Source organism: Schistocerca cancellata, chromosome 3, assembly GCF_023864275.1.
Source record: "Schistocerca cancellata isolate TAMUIC-IGC-003103 chromosome 3, iqSchCanc2.1, whole genome shotgun sequence".
Taxonomy (NCBI): domain Eukaryota; kingdom Metazoa; phylum Arthropoda; class Insecta; order Orthoptera; family Acrididae; genus Schistocerca; species Schistocerca cancellata.
The window spans coordinates 446,425,236-446,447,421 of record NC_064628.1 but is presented as its reverse complement, the minus strand read 5'-3'; the positions used below and the strand labels follow the sequence as shown (position 1 = coordinate 446,447,421).

At 40.6% G+C, this 22,186-nt stretch overlaps 1 protein-coding gene across 1 annotated transcript in view; it reads right to left on the bottom strand.

Annotated features, from left to right (window-relative positions):
* The window catches only part of LOC126175203 (PAN2-PAN3 deadenylation complex catalytic subunit PAN2), a 319,055-nt gene that overhangs the window by 132,042 nt on the left and 164,827 nt on the right, over positions 1–22,186 (bottom strand). Inside the window, exons 12-13 of the mRNA XM_049921812.1 lie at positions 17,405–17,587; positions 17,149–17,321 (exon numbers count right to left, since the gene is read on the bottom strand). Coding sequence (XP_049777769.1) covers positions 17,149–17,321; positions 17,405–17,587 — 356 coding nt within the window. The remainder of the gene's footprint in view (positions 1–17,148; positions 17,322–17,404; positions 17,588–22,186) is intronic.

Sequence of the window (22,186 nt, the reverse complement as noted above, 5' to 3'; positions counted from 1 at the left end):
GGGGAAAAAGAAGATTACTGGAAGTGATCAGAAATAGCAAGCAATTTTTGCTGGGATGTATAATGAATAGAAATAGTCTGTGACAAAGAATTGTAGAGAGAAAGGTGGAAGGAATAAGGAGAACAGGTAGGAAGAGAAGTGGAATGCTGGATAACATTGTTGTTGTTGTTGTTGTTGTTGTTGTTGTGGTCTTCAGTCCTGAGACTGGTTTGATGCAGCTCTCCATGCTACCCTATCCTGTGCAAGCTGCTTCATCTCCCAGTACTTACTGCAACTTACATCCTTCTGAATCTGCTTAGTGTATTCATCTCTTGGTCTCCCTCTACGATTTTTACCCTCCACGCTGCCCTCCAATGCTAAATTTGTGATCCCTTGGTGCCTCAGAACATGTCCTACTAACTGGTCCCTTCTTTTTGTCAAGTTGTGCCACAAACTCCTCTTCTCCCCAATTCTATTCAATACCTCCTCATTAGTTACGTGATCTACCCATCCAATCCTCAGCATTCTTCTGCAACACCACATTTCGAAAGCTTCTATTCTCTTCTTGTCCAAACTATTTATTGTCCATGTTTCACTTCCATACATGGCTACACTCCATACAAATACTTTCAGAAATGACTTCCTGACACTTAAATCTATACTCGATGTTAACAAATTTCTCTTCTTCACAAACGCTTTCCTTGCCATTGCCAGTCTACATTTTATATCCTCAATACTTCAACCATCATCAGTTATTTTGCTCCCCAAATAGCAAAACTCCTTTACTACTTTACTGTATTTACTCGAATCTAAGCCGCACTTTTTTTCCGGTTTTTGTAATCCAAAAAACTGCCTGCGGCTTAGAATCGAGTGAAAAGTAAGCGGAAGTTCTGAAAAATATTGGTAGGTGCCGCCACAACTAACTTCTGCCGTCGAATATATGTAGCGATTCACATGCATGCTTTTCAGGCACAAAGATAAATACTGGCGCCAAAACCTCTGCGTCAGTAAATAAATAAAAAAAAAAACGGTGGAAGAGGAAATTTATTCTCCGCCCCGAGTTTTGACCACTGCATTTTCATACATTATCCAACGAAGTAAATACAAATTCCGTATTGTTCGTCTTCGAATGTAGCAACATTTCAATGTACTGTACTATGAAAATCCGACTAGCAAGACTGTTTGGGATGTTTGTCAATATGGCCAACTCTACGTTCTGAATTTTTTCTACCTATGAGAAGAGATGGTTGTTAATAGGAACTTTTATGAATTGTGAATCACATGCAGTATTCTCTTCACCATAAGAATAATACGTATATAAACATTTTGCCGTGTATTCTTTCGTGTTTGCTGCTATCTCATTTAAATCCTGTCTGCTTAATAAACTACGAAACTAGAGTGAGACAACAGCAAACGCCGAAGAATATACATATCATTTCATGTTTATATTCGTATTATTCTTATGCCTAATAGTGATACAGTCCGAAATGAAGCACGTCAATTGACTAGATTTTTAAATCTAAGATGACTAATTTCTGTGCAGAATGTTACGTACTAAAGAGACGTCTGCAAAGATTTTCAAACAGAGAAAAATTTTCGCTAAACTCTCGTTCAGAACATCTTCTATCATACGCAGTCTATTATTTGGTTCTTGTTGATCGTCAAAGAAAGCAGCAGTGTTAGTAACAACAAATAGCAGTCTCTTGCCATTGTTTCGCTAATGAGACGATTCCTCTCTTTTTCTTTTTTTAATTGTAAGTGGCAGTAGTGCGCACAAAAGTAAGCCACGCCACGAGCGGCGACAGGCCGTAAACACTGATTATCAGAATGCGACGAACAGTGTATGACACAGTACAGTAATGCATTTTCAGCTTAGAGTGACGTAAACACCTATAACAAAGAGAATGGCACTTATCAGATCAAAGAAAAATAAGCAATCGATCCAAACCAGACGAAGCACGTGAAAAAGGAAGGGAACCCGTATAAATATATTACCAATCTGGTAAAGCCTAATTGCTAAGCTTACTACGCGAACCAAACTACTGTAGCTGTATCGTCATTCATTCGACCTAAATTGTCTCATATTACAATGGACCAACTTTGTTTCAATTTGGAGGTGTGGCCTAAAACTTTACTCTCCCCTTGAATTTCGAGTCTCATATTTCAGGTGCGGCTTAGATTCGGGAAAATTTTTTTTCCTTGATTTTGAGTCTCATTTTTCAGGTGCGGCTTAGATTCGAGTGCGGCTTAGATTCGAGTAAATACGGTAAGTGTCTCATTTCCTAATCTAATTCCCTCAGCATCACCCGACTTAATTCAACTACATTCCATTATCCTCATTTTGCTTTTATTGATGTTCATCTTATATTCTCCTTTCAAGACACTGTCCATTCCATTCAACTGCTCTTCCAAGTCCTTTGCTGTCTCTGATAGAATTAGAATGTCATCGGCAAACCTCAAACTTTTTATTTCTTCTCCATGGATTTTAATACCTACTCCAAAATTTTCTTTTGTTTCCTTTACTGCTTGCTCAATATACAGATTGAATAACATTGGGGAGAGGCTACAACCCTGTCTCACTCCCTTCCCAACCACTGCTTCCCTTTCATGTCCCTCGACTCTTATAACTGCCATCTGGTGTGTGTACGAATTGTAAATAGCCTTTCGCTCCCTGTATTTTACGCCTGCCACCTTTAGAATTTGAAAGAGAGTATTCCAGTCAACATTGTCAAAAGCTTTCTCTAAGTCTACAAATGCTAGAAACGTAGGTTTGCTTTTCCTTAATCTTTCTTCTAAGATAAGTCGTAAGGTCAGTATTGCCCCACGTGTTCCAACATTTCTATGGAATCCAAACTGATCTTCCCCGAGGTCGGCTTTTACCAGTTTTTCCATTCGTCTGTAAATAATTTGTGTTAGTATTTTGCAGCTGTGACTTATTAAACTGACAGTTCGGTAGTTTTCACATCTGTCAACACCTGCTTTCTTAGGGATTGGAATTATTATATTCTTCTTGAAGTCTGAGGGTATTTCGCCTGTCTCATACATCTTGCTCACCAGATGGTAGAGTTTTGTCAGGACTGGCTCTCCCAAGGCCGTCACTAGTTCTAATGGAATGTTGTCTACTCCCGGGGCCTTGTTTCGACTCAGGTCTTTCAGTGCTCTGTCAAACTCTTCACGCAGTATCATATCTCCTATTTCATCTTCATCTACGTCCTCTTTCATTTCCATAATATTGTTCTCAAGTACATCACCCTTGTATACACCCTCTATATACTCCTTCCATCTTTCCGCTTTCCCTTCTTTGCTTAGAACTGGGTTTCCGTCTGAGCTCTTGATATTCATACAAGTGGCTCTCTTTTCTCCAAAGGTCTCTTTAATTTTCCTGTAGGCAGTATCTATCTTACCCCTATTGAGATAAGCCTCTACATCCTTACATTTGTCCGCTAGCCATCCCTGCTTAGCGATTTTGCACTTCCTGTCGATCTCATTTTCGAGACATTTGTATTCCTTTTTGCTTGCTTCATTTACTGCGTTTTTATATTTTCTCCTTTCATCAATTAAATTCAATGTTTCTTCTGTTACCCAAGGATTTCTACTAGCCCTCGTCTTTTTACCTAGTATATCCTCTGCTGCCTTCACTACTTCATCCCTCAGAGCTACCCATTCTTCTACTGTACTTCTTTCCCCCATTCCTATCAATTGTTCCCTTATGCTCCCCCTGAAACTCTCCACAACCTCTGGTTCTTTCAGTTTTTCCAGGTCCCATCTCCTTAAATACCCACCTATTTGCAGTGTCTTCAGTTTTAATCTACAGTTCTTAACCAATAGATTGTGGTCAGAGTCCACACCTGCCCCTGGAAATGTCTTACAATTTAAAACCTGGTTCCTAAATCTCTGTCTTACCATTACATAATCTATCTGATACCTTCTAGTGTCTCCAGGATCCTTCCATGAATACAACCTTCTTTCATGGTTCTTGAACCAAGTGTTAGCTATGATTAAGTTATGCTCTGTGCAAAACTCTACCAGGTGGCTTCTTCTTTCATTTCGTAGCCCCAATCCATATTCACCTACTACGTTTCCTTCTCTCCCTTTTCCTACTCTCGAATTCCAGTAACCCATGACTATTAAATTTTCGTCTCTCTTCACTACCTGAATTATTTCTTTTATCTCATCATACATTTCATCCATTTCTTCGTCATCTGCAGAGCTAGTTGGCATATAAACTTGTACTCCTGTAGTAGGCGTGGGCTTCATGTCTATCTTGGCCACAATAATGCGTTCACTATACTGTTTAGTGAGACGCTTATCTCACTAGGGGTAAGATAGATACAGCCTACAGGAAAATTAGAGAGACCTTTGGAGAAAAGAGAGCCACTTGTATGAATATCAAGAGCTCAGACGGAAACCTAGTTCTAAGCAAAGAGGGGAAAGCAGAAAGGTGGAAGGAGTATACAGAGGGTCTATACAAGGGCGATGTACTTGAGGACAATATTATGGAAATGGGAGAGGATGTAGATGAAGATGAAATGGGAGATACGATATTTCGTGAAGAGTTTGACAGAGCACTGAAAGACCTGAGTCGAAACAAGGCCCCGGGAGTAGACAACATTCCATTAGAACTAGTGACGGCCTTGGGAGAGCCAGTCCTGACAAAACTCTACCATCTGGTGAGCAAGATGTATGAGACAGGCGAAATACCCTCAGACTTCAAGAAGAATATAATAATTCCAATCCCTAAGAAAGCAGGTGTTGACAGATGTGAAAACTACCGAACTGTCAGTTTAATAAGTCACAGCTGCAAAATACTAACACAAATTATTTACAGACGAATGGAAACACTGGTAGAAGCCGACCTCGGGGAAGATCAGTTTGGATTCCGTAGAAATGTTGGAACACGTGAGGCAATACTGACCTTACGACTTATCTTAGAAGAAAGATTAAGGAAAGGCAAACCTACGTTCCTAGCATTTGTAGACTTGGAGAAAGCTTTTGACAATCTTGACTGGAATACTCTCTTTCAAATTCTAAAGGTGGCAGGGGTAAAACACAGGGAGCGAAAGGCTATTTACAATTCGCACACACACCAGATGGCAGTTATAAGAGTCGAGGGACATGAAAGGGAAGCAGTGGTTGGGAAGGGAGTGAGACAGGGTTGTAACCTCTCCCCGATGTTATTCAATCTGTATACTGAGCAAGCAGTAAGGGAAACAAAAGAAAAATTTGGAGTAGGTATTAAAATCAATGGAGAAGAAATAAAAACTTTGAGGTTTGCCGATGACATTGTAATTCTGTCAGAGACAGCAAAGGACTTGGAAGAGCAGTTGAACGGAATGGACAGTGTCTTGAAAGGAGGATATAAGATGAACATCAACAAAAGCAAAACGAGGATAATGGAATGTAGTTGAATTAAGTTGGGTGATGCTGAGGGAATTAGATTAGGAAATGAGACACTTAAAGTAGTAAAGGAGTTTTGCTATTTGGGGAGCAAAATAACTGATGGTGGTCGAAGTAGAGAGGATATAAAATGTAGACTGGCAATGGCAAGGAAAGCGTTTCTGAAGAAGAGAAATTTGCTAACATCGAGTATAGATTTAATTGTCAGGAAGTCGTTTCTGAAAGTATTTGTATGGAGTGTAGCCATATATGGAAATGAAACATGGGCAATAAATAGTTTGGACAAGAAGAGAATAGAAGCTTTCGAAATGTGGTGCTACAGAAGAATGTTGAAGATTAGGTGGGTAGATCACGTAACTAATGAGGAGGTATTGAATACAATTGGGGAGAAGAGAAGTTTGTGGCACAACTTGAATAGAAGAAGGTATCGGTTGGTAGGACATGTTCCGAGGCATCAAGGGATCACAAATTTAGCATTGGAGGGCAGCGTGGAGGGTAAAAATTGTAGAGGGAGACCAAGAGATGAATACACTAAGCAGATTCAGAAGGATGTAGGCTGCAGTAGGTACTGGGAGATGAAGAAGCTTGCACAGGATAGATTAGCATGGAGAGCTGCATCAAACCAGTCTCTAGACTGAAGACCACAACAACAACAACAACATGCTGTTTGTAGTAGCTTACCCGCACTCCTATTTTTTTATTCATTATTAAAGCTACTTCTGCCTTACCCCTATTTGATTTTGTATTTATAACCCTGTATTCACCTGACCAAAAGTCTTGTTCCTCCTGCCACCGAACTTCACTAATTCCCACTATATCTAACTTTAACCTATCCATTTCCCTTTTTAAATTTTCTTACCTACCTGCCCGATTAAGGGATCTGACATTCCACACTCCGATCTGTAGAACGCCAGTTTTTTTTTCCTGATAATGATGTCCTCTTGAGTAGTCCCCGCCCGGAGATCCGAACGGGGGACTATTTACCTCCGGAATATTTTACCCAAGAGGACGCCATCATCATTTAACCTTACAGTAAAGCTGCATGCCCTCGGGCATGGAGAAAAATAAATCAGATGAAGTATGTGGCTCAGAGCAGGACACAATAGATGGCTTCCAGTTGAAACCTGTCAGAAGACAGATACCTTAGAGAAGAAGAAGAAGAAGACGAAGAAGAAGAAGAAGAAGAAGAAGAAGACACAGCAATAATATACAGCACTTTGCAACTGGTTCTCTGATAACCATCGTGGGACACTCACATCCCAATGGTAGTGAAGGCATTAAGTCTGGGTACTGATGTGCACTGTCCTATCTCTTAAGCTTGCCAGTGATACTGAAGCACCTGTAGTGTTTGTGTCCAAAACTTTAAATCAGGCCCAAAAACATTACTCCTAAATAAAAAATGAGCATTGGCTATCATTTTCAGTGCGCACAAATTTATTTATTTTTTATTTTTTTTTTCTGGTACGGCCAGAAATTCCATTTGATTACAGATCATGAATCATTATTATGAATTTTTGAGTTCAAGGCTAAGCTCCCAGAATGCACTGCCCTCCACATTCATCAGTGGGTCTTGTATTTACAAAACTGTCAGTACTCTATACACTACCATCCATTCACGCAACATTCATACGCAGATCCTTGTCTCCACTTCCCATGGGCCTCGATCTGGGCTTTGATACGCAGAAAACAATCTGTTTCTGGATGGACACCCAAATAGAGCAGGGACCGGGTTTGGATGAAATTCGCTGATGAACGATGGCATTGGATGGTCAGCAGGTGTCATACTAGCCAATTTCAGCTCCCGCCCCTGAGGTCCCAGATGTCTGCATGGATACAGATCCAGTGTCGACACCCTTGTGGCTGGCATCACATCCGAAAGGCATCTGCTTGTGATGGAGCCATTACCACCAGGGCTATTTTTGGCCCTAGTCTCAAGTGGCAACTGATAGGGAGCTTCTGGCCACACTTAGGGTGCTTGTTGACAGTACCCAGGAGAACATGGATGTCACTTTCATGGGTGCTGCATGGTGTCCCACACTGCGGTAGAGGGTAACTTGGGTTGCACTATCTCTCAGCCACCCTGCCAAGGTGAGTGAGTGCAGTTAAGATTAGATTAGATTAACTTTCATTCCAATTGATCCATAGGGAGAAGGTCCTCCAGGATGTAGAACATGTCAGAAAAACAACAATACATGACAAATATTTACAACTCAAACAAATAAGCTAATGTACCATTCCACAGGTCCCAAGTGGCATGGTTGTCATTTTTTAATGAACGCTATATGAAAGAATCATTTTACAAATACTAATGCTCTGAATTTAAAATAAAAAAGTTTTTTATTTATTTAAGAGGTAATAAACGTGTAATACAACTACTAAATACTTATTTACAATGAACACATTACTGCACTGAACTGGTACAGAAGTTAGATTGCGCGCGCGCGCGCACACACACACACACACACACACACACACACACACACTTATTTACAATGAACACATTACTACTTATATATTTCTACATACAAATCAGTTGGTTCTACTGAGAAACTCATCAATGGAGTAGAAGGAGTTGGCCACCAATAAATCCTTTACGCTTCTCTTAAACTGAATTTCATTGGTCGTTAAGCTTTTTATGGCTGTTGGCAAGTTATTGAAAATTTGTGTTCCTGAGTAATGCACACCTTTTTGTACAAGACTAGGTGACTTTAAATCCTTGTGAAGATTATTCTTATTTCTAGTATTGATTCCATGAATTGAGCTGTTGGTTGAAAAAGTGATATATTTTTAATGACAAATTTCATTATAAGGAATAAATATATTGGGAAGCAGTAGTTAGTATCCCTAGTTCCCTAAACAGCCTTCTGCAGGATGTTCTTGAGTTCACACCACATATAACTCTTACTGCACGTTTTTGTGCCCGGAAAACTTTAACCTGGCTTGATGAATTACCCCAAAAAATAATCCCATATGACATTATAGAATGAAAGTAAGCATAGTATGCCAGCTTTTTCATATTTATATCCCCTATGTCTGACACAATTCGTATTGCAAATAGAGATTTGTTAAGACGCTTCAGCAGTTCTGTGGTGTGCTCCTCCCAGTTGAGTTTATTATCAAGCTGTAATCCCAAGAATTTAACACTGTCCACTTCTATCTGCTTGTCATCATATGTTAGGCATATACTCATGGGACCCCACTTACAAGTTCTGAACTGCATGTAGCGTGTTTTTTCAAAGTTTAGTGACAAAGAATTGGCTAGGACCAGTGATTAATGTCCACAAATATTTTATTAGCTGACCTTTCTAAGATTACACTTCATTTGCTATTTATTGCAATGTTTGTATCATCAGCAAACAAAATGAACTTGGCTTCTGGTAATGTTACTGATGAAAGGTCATTGATATACACAAGAAAAAGTAAGGGCTCTAAAATGGAACTTTGTGGGACCCCACATGTAATTAGTTCCCAGTTGGATGATGCCTGATAGCTTGACACGTCTCTTTCCTAATAAAACCCTTTGTTTCCTGCCAGAGATATAAGATTTGTACTATTTTGCAGCATTTCCTGTTACACTATAATATTCTAATTTACTTAAAAGGATATTGTGATTTACACAGTCAAATGTCTTTGACAGATCACAAAATATACCAGTTGCCTGCAATTTTTTGTCCAATGAATTAAGCACATTTTCACTGTAAATGTAGATAGCCTTCTCAATATCAGAACCCTTTAGAAATCCGAACTGTGACTTTGACAGTATGTTATTTGAGATAAGATGGTTATAAAGCCGATTGTACATTACTTTTTCTAAAATTTTTGAGGACGCTGGCAAAAGTGAAATTGGATGGAAATTTGATGCTATTTCTTTATCTCACTTCTTATACAGTGGCTTAACTTCAGCATATTTCAACCATTCAGGAAATATTCCACTGATAAATGACTGGTTACATAGATAGCTTAATATGTTACTTAACTCAGAATCACATTCTTTAACTTTGATGATATTTCATTACACCCACTAGATGTTTTTGATTTTAAAGATTTTATGATGGATATTATTTCTGCTGTGGTAGTGAGGGTCAAATTCATATTATGGAAGTTACTTAAAATGTCTGGTCTGAGGTATTCCATAGCAGCATCTACAGAACCTGACAACCCCATCTTGTCAGTAACAGTTATAAAATGTTTGTTAAAAAGTTCTGCAACACTATACATGTCTGTCACCAATGTATCATTTACTCTTAATGCTATTTGTCCCTCTTCATGTCTGTTTCTACCAGTCTCCTCCTTCACTACATCCCATATAGTCTTTATTTTGTTATCTGATATGACTATTTTTTCTTGTAATATATTCGCTTTGATGTCCATATAACCCCATGTTAGCACTCGTATCATACTGGGAGCTCCAGCCGTATCATATGGGACACAAGATGCTGGCTCACATCATTACAATTCAACTCATTCACATCCATGCCAAATGACACTGGTCCGGCTGCCAGGCAGCGTCAAAATCAAACAGAAAAGGCAGCACGCATCTAGGCTGGCACACACAGCCGATGGACAGTGCCCGACTGACAACTTACCTGATATAATACCAGAGTGAAGTGGACTCATTTTCATTCTGTTATGGTTCGTTCACGCACTCACATGACTCTGCTCTCAGGATTCACTTTATGTAATCAGATTCGGGCTGGCTTTTTGCTTGGACTTTTTATGGAACTTCCAAATTGTTTTCTCATTAAAACAAATTTTATATTTGTGTACTTATCTGTGTGTGTGGTTACAATATTAACATGTATTCTGAACCACAGTGCATTTCTACACTTTTCACACAGACAAATTACTGCCAGAGGTGAAAGAAGTGATAAATGGCAGAAAAAAATCCAATGACTGACAAGGGATCAAACTTTGTAGCTTTGGATTTGTAGTCTGGCACTTAACCATTAAGCTGCATCAATGTATGCAGTATATGTGTATGGATGAATGAATGTGTGTTCTGCAAGTCACTATATTGTGTACAATATTGCGTACCCTACCTGCACCACTGCTAGGTATTGCTCCCAAAATTTTTGCTGGCATCTTAATGTCACTAATTTTTATCTCTTCTTTCTAAACAAACTGTACGTAAGATTGACATATAGGTTCTCAAAATCTACTCATAGAGTTCATTGAAACTTTAAAAGATGTGTTTTATATAATTTGCAATCTCTTTCCTGTAGAATACCCAGGAACATTTACTAAACATATTGCTGACCCTCTCATTCCAACTACACAAACCTTCTAAAAATTGTGCAGTCCCTCATTGAATATACTGAGGTCGGAATGGCTACAAGGGCATCTGCTAGCTGGTAAAATAAATATCTGTTTTTCACTTCTTACAGATGTTGTTGTAGAGCAACAATATGATAATGAACATCAACAGGTCTTAAGAGTTTGGCAGTCATTCAGTTTCATTAGTGGAAACTGGGTGAGGAAAGAAAAATCTTTGCAATCTTTGACTCTGCAATAACAAAAAGATGTTGCTGCTTGGTTGCCATGACTTTAAAAGTGAAGCACACAAAAAAATTACAGATGAAAATGGACTAAAGGTCATAAATTTCCTATAAATTCTAGACCCAAGTACAACCTAGAAAATTCATTGTTAATAAACACCATGGCACCTTCTTCAAGCATAACTGGTGAAATAAAACAGTCAAACTGATTCAAAGATTGGTTAAACCTACCTAATTGTGTCACAAACTTTGCTGTGGCTGAGAAGTTAGAATGATTCAAAAGCAATAACTAATAAATTTTCAAAGCTATTGCTCGACACAGATGGTAAAAGAATGAAGACTGACTCAGTCCTTGTATCACAATCACAATCTAGACCACGTGAAGGGTGTCAATATCGCAAAAGCAGGACAACATCTATAACTTATTGCCACATAGCAAGCAGCACTGTCATTCTGCAAACTCTACAATAAGGAGTAAAAACATGCAACATTCGAGCTTCACCACTCCAAGGCATTCTAGTACTGATGAGACATGCAGAGGCAGGGAAAACCATCTGTAGTTGAATAGGACTGGTGACACCTCTGGTAAAATGATGCAAAATGGCCACCTAACATGCTACAATGCTGAGATGTCCAGCTTTAAATACTCCTGTTTCAGACACCTTGTCCTCAATGTCTGGTTATTCTGTCTGAATCATTGATCCTAACGGAATAACAGTCTCTCTAGTCACAGGCAACTCTGCTGGCAAACCGTGATGCACTGGCTGGACTTCATTGCTCCAAGCTACTGCTACCAATGGTTCACAGCCCAGCCGCGCCCGACAGAAGATACTGAGCCATCCTCTGGCAAAGGGACAAACCGACTGACTGCAAATTGCCACTTTCTGTTTGCTGGTTGGGCACCTGGGCACAACCTCCCTCCAGGCACTGTGCCTGACCTGTTGGAAGCTATGTGAGTTGTGAGAGTGCAGTCTCTAGCATTCTTTTCAGATGCATGGGCAAGCAGCCTGGCCCGTTTCCTGTGCTCTGGAGAAGACAATGTTCATTGTAACAATCAAGTTTACAGATACTATTGTCTCATTGAAGCCTTTGGGCATAAGACTGAAACACTCACCAGCTAGGAGAGCTTGGCCTCTGATACTTGTAATGCCATCACCTCACATGCCCATTCTCGATGCCCACTGACTCCCTGACCCAGAGTGATTTTTACAACCGGCGTACAAAAGTGGACCTCTCAACAACCACCATACCAACTGGTGGTCAGAAGCAGTCTTCATGGCACCTGACATTGTCACAAATGGTCATCACGTCAACATCGTTGCAATCAGTTTCGCTCGTCTTGCAACCTGCACTTCCAAATGAAGACCGGTGACTGCAAGTTGTTTTGTTACTTTGTAGCTGGCCTTTTGTTTCTTGTTGGCTGAGATAGATCTGGCCTTTTGTTTCTTGTTGGCTGAGATAGATCACAGAGATGTTCATTTTAACCTAAAAGTAACTCTGATACAGTATTGTAACCTCTTGATCTGTCCACATTCGCCAGCAATTGTTGTGAAGTGGATTTGACACAGGTCAGGTGTGCATTCTGTAATCCTTCTGGGTGTGAATTGCCATGCATGAAAGGTGTGCCAGGCAGATGTTTTACTTGCTGGTGTTGGGGTCAGTTGGCATGGGACTGTTTTGAATGTAGATGCGTTATGATATGTACCTTTTAATTGGAACCTGGTGTTTGCTTACCCTAGTACTGTATATTTCTTTGGTGCGGCACTAGTGGAGTGCGCAATATGTTAACTTGGAGGAACCTTCTTTCCGTTGGGTAATACTACTGTAAGCGAAGCAATGTGGCAAGGCAAAACAACTACAATGTCTACAGGCACACTGAAGATGGGTTCTCATGATAATGTGCCTTCAGGTGAAGGGAAATTAGTTTGGGTGTCTGCGGGTACAGACTTACCACAGAAAATGTTAGGCATGGCAAATTATTGGAGAATAATAAAAATTTCAGATACACCCATCGACAGGTTGTTTACTAACCACAATGATAGCATGTGATCAGTGATTCTGTGTTATGAAGTAACGTGAGCCATCTGCAGGGCAGGGACTGGCAAGTTGTGGACACACTATTGTTGCAATTCAAAGATTTGTTTAATGCATAGGATCGATTATTTGTGACACCTATTACCCAACATTGCCTACCAATAGGGAGTAATGTAATGCTCCAGTTTATAAGAAGCCATGATGCATACTGAAGCATTTACACCTGTGATGAAAGTGTTTATCCACCAACAACTGGCAGAAAGTATTATAAAACCTATGATAGTTTGATATCGCTTTTCCTGTGACAGCTGACATTTGAACACGGAAACTACCACTGATGCCTATCTGATACCAAATATCATAGTGCCGCTTGACAATTTTCGGCAGATGCAGTAATTTTCTAAATGGATATGCATAGTGGGTACCACCAGATGGAGGCAGTACCAGAAGAGAGACTTTAAACAGCTTTTTCAGTCCCTTGGAGCTATTTTCAATATTGCTTGATGCCATTCTGGCTTAAAAATGTGCCAGCCACATTCAAAGACAGTTAGATGGAGTTTTGCTTGGCCTAAAAGCTAGGAAGTGTATGGTATATGTCAATGATTTTACAGTTTTTTCAGAAGATATGGATGAACAATATGAAACAGTTGGAGGAAGTATTTGATGGTCTTAGAGCAGAACGTCTTATGCTAAGTATTGAAAATGTAATTTTGCGCAGACTCAAGTCAAATACTTCACCATGTCATAAGTGAGGAGGGTGTAAAAACCATTCTCTGTTAAGTATCAGCAGTTTCCGAGCTTGCAACTCCACAAACAACAAAACAGTTGCATTCTTTTCTGGGTCTTTGCAATTATTCCAAAAAATGTATCAAAGACTCTGTGCAAATTCCTCAGCTCTTAAATAATTTGCTACAAAAAGCGATTAAAATCTAAGTGGTCAATGTAGCGTGAGTATGCTTTCAGGCTTTAAAGAAAGCATTACTCACAGACCCAGTACTGGTATTTCCAGATTTTGACATGAAATTTATCTTTTCTTGCGACACTAGAAGCATTAATCCCAGTTGTGTTCCGACTCAGGATACTGACAGAAAGAGCATCCAGTGCATGCTTCCTGACAGTTAGAGCAGAACATTATTACTCTACCACTGACAAGGAAATGTTAGCAGTGATGTAAGGCATAACTTACTTTAGATGTTATCTAAATTCAAAGTAGTAATGGATCATGCTTCCTTAAAGTGGCTACTGGGTTTGATGGATCTCTTTATCTTAAACAGGTGGGCCCTTAAGTTGAGCGAGTTTGATTACATAGTTGTTCACAAACCTGGGAGAAAACATACAAATGTTGATACTTTGACCCACAAGGTTGCAGTACTGCAAACGCTTGGGAAAATTTGAGTGAGTGGAGAGAGAATGGGCAGCTGATATGGATTGTCAGTTGTCGGGAATTTAGGTCATAGCTGCAGCTCACAATTCATGAAGGTTTACTCTGCAGATCTATGAAACGCGGACCATGTGTTGTGATTCTGTTGTCGCTAAGGAAAAAGGTGTTACAACAAGCAAATGACCAAGTTTTGTCAGCTCACGGAGGCCAAACAGTGACTAATACAAGATTAGCCAAAAGGTTTTGGTGGCATATCAGGAAATGTGATCAATATGCATGGAATTGCATACCATGCGCAAAGTGGGTGTATCTAAGCCGTAAAAACATTCCTCGTCAATGGTTGTCTGAGGCATCCAAACCCTTAGAAATGATAGGGCTTGATATTTTGGCCCATTCAACAGAACTCCAGCTGGTAATAAATACATACTGACAATCATTGACAATATTTTCAAGGTTTATATCTATGTTACCGTATTTACTCGAATGTAAGCCGCACTTGAATCTAAGCCGCACCTGAAAAATGGGACTCGAAATCAAGGGAAAAAAATTTTCCCGAATCTAAGCCACACCTGAAATTTGAGACTCAAAATTCAAGGGGAGGGAAAAGTTTTAGGCCCCAGCTCCAAATCGAAACAAAGTTGGTCCACTGTAATATGAGACACAAATTAGGTCAAAAGAATGACGATACAGCTACAGTAGTTTGGTTTGAGTCGTTAAGATTTACCAGGTAGCCATTGCTATGCGTTAGGCGCTCCGTCCATATTTATACGGGTACCCTTCCTTTTTCACTTGCTTTGTCCAGTTTGAATTGATTGCTTATTTTTCTTTGATCTGATAAGTGCTGTTCTCTTTGTTATAGGTGTTTACGTCACTCTAAGCTGAAAATGTATTACTGTACTGTGTCGTGCATTGTTTGTCGCAATCTGATAATGAGTGTTAATGACATGTCGCAGCTCACGGCATGGCTTGCTTTTGTGCACGCTACCGCCGCTTACAATTAAAAAAAGAGAGAGAGAGAGAGAGAGAGAGAGAGAGAGAGAGAGAGAGAGGAATCATCTCTTTAAAGAAACAATGGCAAGAGACTATTTTTTTTGTTATTTACACTGCTGCTTTCTTTGATAATGATCATCAAGAACCAAATAATAGACTGCGTATGATAGAAGACATTCTGAACGAGAATTTAGTGAACATTTTTCTCCATTTGAAAATCTTTGCAGACGCCTCTTTAGTACATTACATTCTGCATGAAATTAGAGTCATCTTAGATTTAAAAATCTAGTCAACTGCCGTGCTTCATTTCTGACTGTATCACTATTAGGCATAAGAATAATATGAATGTAAACATGACATGATATGTATATTTTTCTGCGTTTGCTGTTGTCTCACTCTAGTTTCATAGTTTATTAGGCAGACAGGATTGAAATGAGATAGCAGCAAACATGAAAGAATACATGGCAAAATGTTTATATTCGTATTATTCTTATGGTGAAGAGAATACTGCATGTGATTCACAATTCATAAAAGTTCGTATTAGCAACCATCTCTTCGCACAGGTAGGAAAAAATTCAGAACGTAGAGTTGGCCATATTGACAAACATCCCAAACAGTCTTGCCAGTCGGATTTTCGTAGTACATTGAAATGCTGCTACATTCGAAGATGAACAAACAATACTGAATTTGTATTTACTTCATTGGATAATGTATGAAAATGCAGTAGTCAAAACTCGGGGCGGAGAAAAAAGCTTGTCTTCCACCTTTTTTTAAAATTTATTTACTGGTGCAGAGGTTTTGGTGCCAGTATTTATCTTTGTGCCTGCAAAGCATGCCTGTGTAGTGCTATATCCGACGGCAGAAGTTAGTTGTGGCAGCACCTACCAATATTTTTCAGAACTTCTGCCTACTTTGCACTTGATTCTAAGCCACAGGTGGTTTTTTGGATTACAAAAACCAGAAAAAAAGTGCGGCTTAGATTCGAGTAAATACGGTAGTCACCTGTCTGATGACTTCAACTAAGACTGCAGGCTGCCGGCTGTGGTTGGAATTCATCGCTCCGTGCGGCTGCTACAGAGAGATCACAACTGTGATGTGGACCTACTGAGTCATCCTCTGATGAAGGGCCAAACCTACAGACTACAAGCTGCCATCTTCTGTTTGCTAGGATGGCACCTGAGTGCCCCCTCCCAGGCAGTATGTGTATTGCCTTCCTGGCTGCACGGTACGTGGGCTGAGGGAAACCTGGCCATCCAACTTCATTACAACTGTCATGGGCAAGAGGCTTTGAGTACAAGTCTAAGCATGCATCCACCTTTGAGAACACTGAGGCCCATCCTATCGACAGAAGCATGCCTGCGGGCCACATTGCTCATTTCCCACCACCGCACCCCATGCTGCCTCACTCTCAGGCAATGTGCCTGATCTGCAGCAACGTACATGAGCTGCCAGAGTGCTGCGTCTGGCATTCCTTGCCGACACCTAAGCAAGCAACCTGGCTCATTTCCTGTGTGCTGGGGAAGACAATATTCATATTCACTGCAGCAGTCACATCAGTAAAATGTTTTTACAGATACCACTGTGTCACTGACACAACCCTGATGCCCCCTGACCCCTAACTACAGATATCAGTACTTCCTTGTGAAAGCAGAACCTAGATTTTTCACAACATGGTATAAATATTTTAACATTGTCTTCTGCTGTATTGTTTAAAGTAGTGCTAAATTTGATCATATTAAGGTCTGTTGAAACTAGAGGGGCGGGTGGGATGGGGGTGGGGATCGGCAATGAGGTGGTTTTGGGCAGTAGTACTGTGACTGAACCAAGCCTTCCTGATTATAAACTTAAGTTTTGGGGGGAGACACCACCTACCTGGGGATGATCGAGGCCACAATTGACAGCCATGATCTGTGGAAGGGCTGTTATCTTTCGTGAGCGGACCGACTGGCGATAGCGGCCACAGTGCTCACACCAAGCTGGAGTTGTCTGCTCAGGAAACATACTTCTCATCAGTACATCACAGAAAGTGTATTCAGCCTGGTTATCTGTAACAGTGGTGGGGTGAAGTAATTTATCACAGAACAGACGTGAAAAATCAGATAGTAGCATATCAGATGGTAAATAAGACCTGATGAATTATGAGGGTAGATGAGATTTGTCAGGAGAACTATGGATTCTTTTGATACTTCACTATTGCATGTCATACAAATATGAGTGTTCATCTGACGTGTTCCAAAGAGCAAGCTGATTTCAGTTTCTTCTGGCTGCATATCTTCAGTTGTGCACTGCTTTGATGAAGCCTGTGTGCCACCTGAAAGTGAAATGAACAGTAATCAAGCAAACAGCTTTATCATCCCCATTTACTTTTACATATTTTGTTCAATTATTAGACACACTGGTTGTGTGATTTAGTAATACACAGTAGGAGTTCCAATCATTGCCTATAATAGCTGATGATAAATGAAAGATTGATCTACACTCCTGGAAATGGAAAAAAGAACACATTAACACCGGTGTGTCAGACCCACCATACTTGCTCCGGACACTGCGAGAGGGCTGTACAAGCAATGATCACACGCACGGCACAGCGGACACACCAGGAACCGCGGTGTTGGCCGTCGAATGGCGCTAGCTGCGCAGCATTTGTGCACCGCCGCCGTCAGTGTCAGCCAGTTTGCCGTGGCATACGGAGCTCCATCGCAGTCTTTCACACTGCTGGCATGCCGCGACAGCGTGGACGTGAACCGTATGTGCAGTTGACGGACTTTGAGCGAGGGCGTATAGTGGGCATGCGGGAGGCCGGGTGGACGTACCGCCGAATTGCTCAACACGTGGGGCGTGAGGTCTCCACAGTACATCGATGTTGTCGCCAGTGGTCGGCGGAAGGTGCACGTGCCCGTCGACCTGGGACCGGACCGCAGCGACGCACGGATGCACGCCATGACCGTAGGATCCTACGCAGTGCCGTAGGGGACCGCACCGCCACTTCCCAGCAAATTAGGGACACTGTTGCTCCTGGGGTATCGGCGAGGACCATTCGCAACCGTCTCCATGAAGCTGGGCTACGGTCCCGCACACCATTAGGCCGTCTTCCGCTCACGCCCCAACATCGTGCAGCCCGCCTCCAGTGGTGTCGCGACAGGCGTGAATGGAGGGACGAATGGAGACGTGTCGTCTTCAGCGATGAGAGTCGCTTCTGCCTTGGTGCCAATGATGGTCGTATGCGTGTTTGGCGCCGTGCAGGTGAGCGCCACAATCAGGACTGCATACGACCGAGGCACACAGGGCCAACACCCGGCATCATGGTGTGGGGAGCGATCTCCTACACTGGCCGTACACCACTGGTGATCGTCGAGGGGACACTGAATAGTGCACGGTACATCCAAACCGTCATCGAACCCATCGTTCTACCATTCCTAGACCGGCAAGGGAACGTGCTGTTCCAACAGGACAATGCACGTCCGCATGTATCCCGTGCCACCCAACGTGCTCTAGAAGGTGCAAGTCAACTACCCTGGCCAGCAAGATCTCCGGATCTGTCCCCCATTGAGCATGTTTGGGACTGGATGAAGCGTCGTCTCACGCGGTCTGGGTCTGCACGTCCAGCACGAACGCTAGTCCGACTGAGGCGCCAGGTGGAAATGGCATGGCAAGCCGTTCCACAGGACTACATCCAGCATCTCTACGATCGTCTCCATGGGAGAACAGCAGCCTGCATTGCTGCGAAAGGTGGATATACACTGTACTAGTGCCGACATTGTGCATGTTCTGTTGCCTGTGTCTATGTGCCTGTGGTTCTGTCAGTGTGATCATGTGATGTATCTGACCCCAGGAATGTGTCAATAAAGCTTCCCCTTCCTGGGACAATGAATTCACGGTGTTCTTATTTCAATTTCCAGGAGTGTATATCATCTCTGTTCACACTGAAAGCAAAAGCTTTTGACTAGCAGCCTGCTATCATGATAAATGAAAGATTAATCTATGTCTATCTCTGTTCACAATGAAAGCCACAATTCTTGATTAGCAGCCTGCCATCGGATCTTTTGCTATCACTTAAAACTATGAGTAGGATGCCTGAAGACTATTTAAGTTCTCTTAAACACATTTCTAAAATTTCTCTTAAACACATTTCTAAATACACTGAAATGAGAGTCAAAATTTATTATCCACACACGTTGTTATAGTACATAAATAATGTGTGTTTATGACCACAGAACACAAGGGGTCTAAGTGACATTTCCTAAAACTTCCAGTTTTATTGAAATTATGGTATTTAAAATAGTAATCTTTTGAGTGGTAAAGAGATGTAACTGGATTTCTTGACAGGTGCTGCCACCTATTGGAGTGCCCCTTCACCAACTAACAGACGTAGTTCATTTCCTAAGAGCGCAAGGGGTCTATGTGTCACTTGGCTCCCTTTTGTTCTAACTTGTTTTGTTTCACTGGTCACATGTTACAACTTGATTCTGACTTCAAGCAGCCCATAGACATTTAGGCCTAGATTTTTCCGTGTCGTTTAAAAGTTTCTCAATAAATTCAATGTTTCAGTTTCCACATAACTTTTCAGTACTGTAATTCAGTGCCTGTTCCTTCTAGAGAAGGCACCAACATTGTTGACAACCTTTCTGACTCAGGTAAAGTAGCTATACGATTAAACTGAAAACTATCACCAGTAAAATTACCTTAGCATTTTAAATTAAAATAATTAGTAATTAAAATCCATAAAATAACACTGAAATCATTGCAAAATGAGATTAAGTGAGGTAAAAACTTTTGTTTACTAAGCTTGATATTGCATTGTGCTTTGTATATCCATCATATGCTTTTAGAGATCATTCTGATGATGACAAGGACTACTATCCTGGCAAAGACAGTGTTACAAGCAGCAAAGAAGTGTCATGTAAATTGATTTATTTTATCTATCCGTTATAGAGTAAAGTTCTCATTTGCTTCTATCGAAGATCTTCGAAATGACAGTACTCCTTGCCCCACGGGTCCTACTTATTTTATTGGTTTTATACTAAAAGTTGTAAATTTAAATATAGCTTCTGGAAGGACCCCAATCAATCACTGTGGCACAATCAAATAAAGTCTTGTAAGTGACCACATCAGGACTGGGTATTATGTTACTGTTACTAGAAAAAACTTTTTGAACCCTTTTTAGTATTATCCATTTAAAACTATATTTTTATCCAGAAAATGGTGAAGAAGAAGGTCGAGCACTAGCACACCTACCTGACAATGCCATTCCTCCAGAGACTCAATGAGGGAAAAAAACGAGTAAGAAGAGTTCATGCTTGGAAACAAGTACAAAGAAAGAAGCTAAGATACTCAAGTCAGTCATATGTTGACAAAAAACAAAGTACACAGGAAAAAAGACATGCAATCATATGACCACAACTGCTGGTATAAATGTACTGTTAACATCCCTTCACAACAAAGACAAAGCATTTTCAATTCATATTGAAAACTTTAACAGTTAAGAGTTGCAAACAGCATTTTTAAATGGAACAACTGTGTTAGCACCAGTAAAATGGAGTAAAGAAACAGGTGAAAACAAAAAAGGTGTTTCATGTATACTTAAGGTAGGTGGATACAGAGTATGCAAAACATTTTTTCTCAAATCCTAGGCAAATCAAATAAAAGAGTGAGAAAAAAAAAAAAAAAAAAAAAATAGAGGTAGGAAGGAACCAGCACATAAAATTTCTTACCATAGGATCGAAATAATCAAGGAACATATCACAAACTCCCCTCATTATCAAAGCCATTATAGTCATGAAAAGTTTCCAAATGTGAGATATCTTAACCTTGACTTAAATTTATCTAAAATGTACGATTTTTACACAAAGTGGAGTAAAGAAGAAGAAGAAGAAGAAGAAGAAGAAGAAAATCAAGCCTGAAAAAGAAAGTTTTTGCAGAAAAATTTTCAACACTGAATTCAAACTTAGTTTTCACAGGCCCCGAAGTGACACCTGTGTAACGTGTGACAGGCTGCAAGTTGCGATAGAGAATGGTACCAATGCAGAAAAAAAGAGCTGCAGAAGCAGCAAAAGAATTACAACTGTGAAAGGCAGAACAGCTAAGGATATAAAAAACAAATACAATGCAGCAGATGATAACAATACAACTTGTACCTGTTTCAACTTTCAAATGATGATGTCAACTCCAAAAGTAAGAAATTCAAATGCTTACTACATGCAGCAGTTATGGACATATAACCTGGACATTCATGATCTTAAAACCCAAATGGGGCATATGTACTTGTGGCATGAGGGGCAAGCTGGCAGAGGATGCCAAGAGATAGCTTCCTGCCTCCCAATGTGAAACATTTACTAGCATTTAGTGATAACTTTGGAGTCCCCTTTTTCTTCTGCAAAAAAAACTTTACAGAACACGTGTATCTGGACATGCTGGAAAATTGGCCTCATGCCACAACTGGAGACCAACAGCGTCGACTTCATCTTTCAACAGGATGGTGCTCCACCGCACTTCCATCATGATGTTCGGCATTTCTTAAACAGGAGATTGGAAAACCGATGGATCGGTCGTGGTGGAGATCACGATCAGCAATTCATGTCATGGCCTCCATGCTCTCCCGACTTAACCCCATGCGATTTCTTTCTGTGGGGTTATGTAAAAGATTCAGTGTTTAAACCTCCTCTACCAAGAAACATGCCAGAACTGAGAGCTCGCATCAACGATGCTTTCAAACTCATTGATGGGGACATGCTGCGTTGAGTGTGGGAGGAACTTGATTATCGGCTTGATGTCTGCCGAATCACTAAAGGGGTACATATCGAACATTTGTGAATGCCTAAAAAAACTTTTTGAGTTTTTGTATGTGTGTGCAAAGCATTGTGAAAATATCTCAAATAATAAAGTTATTGTAGAGCTGTGAAATCGCTTCAAT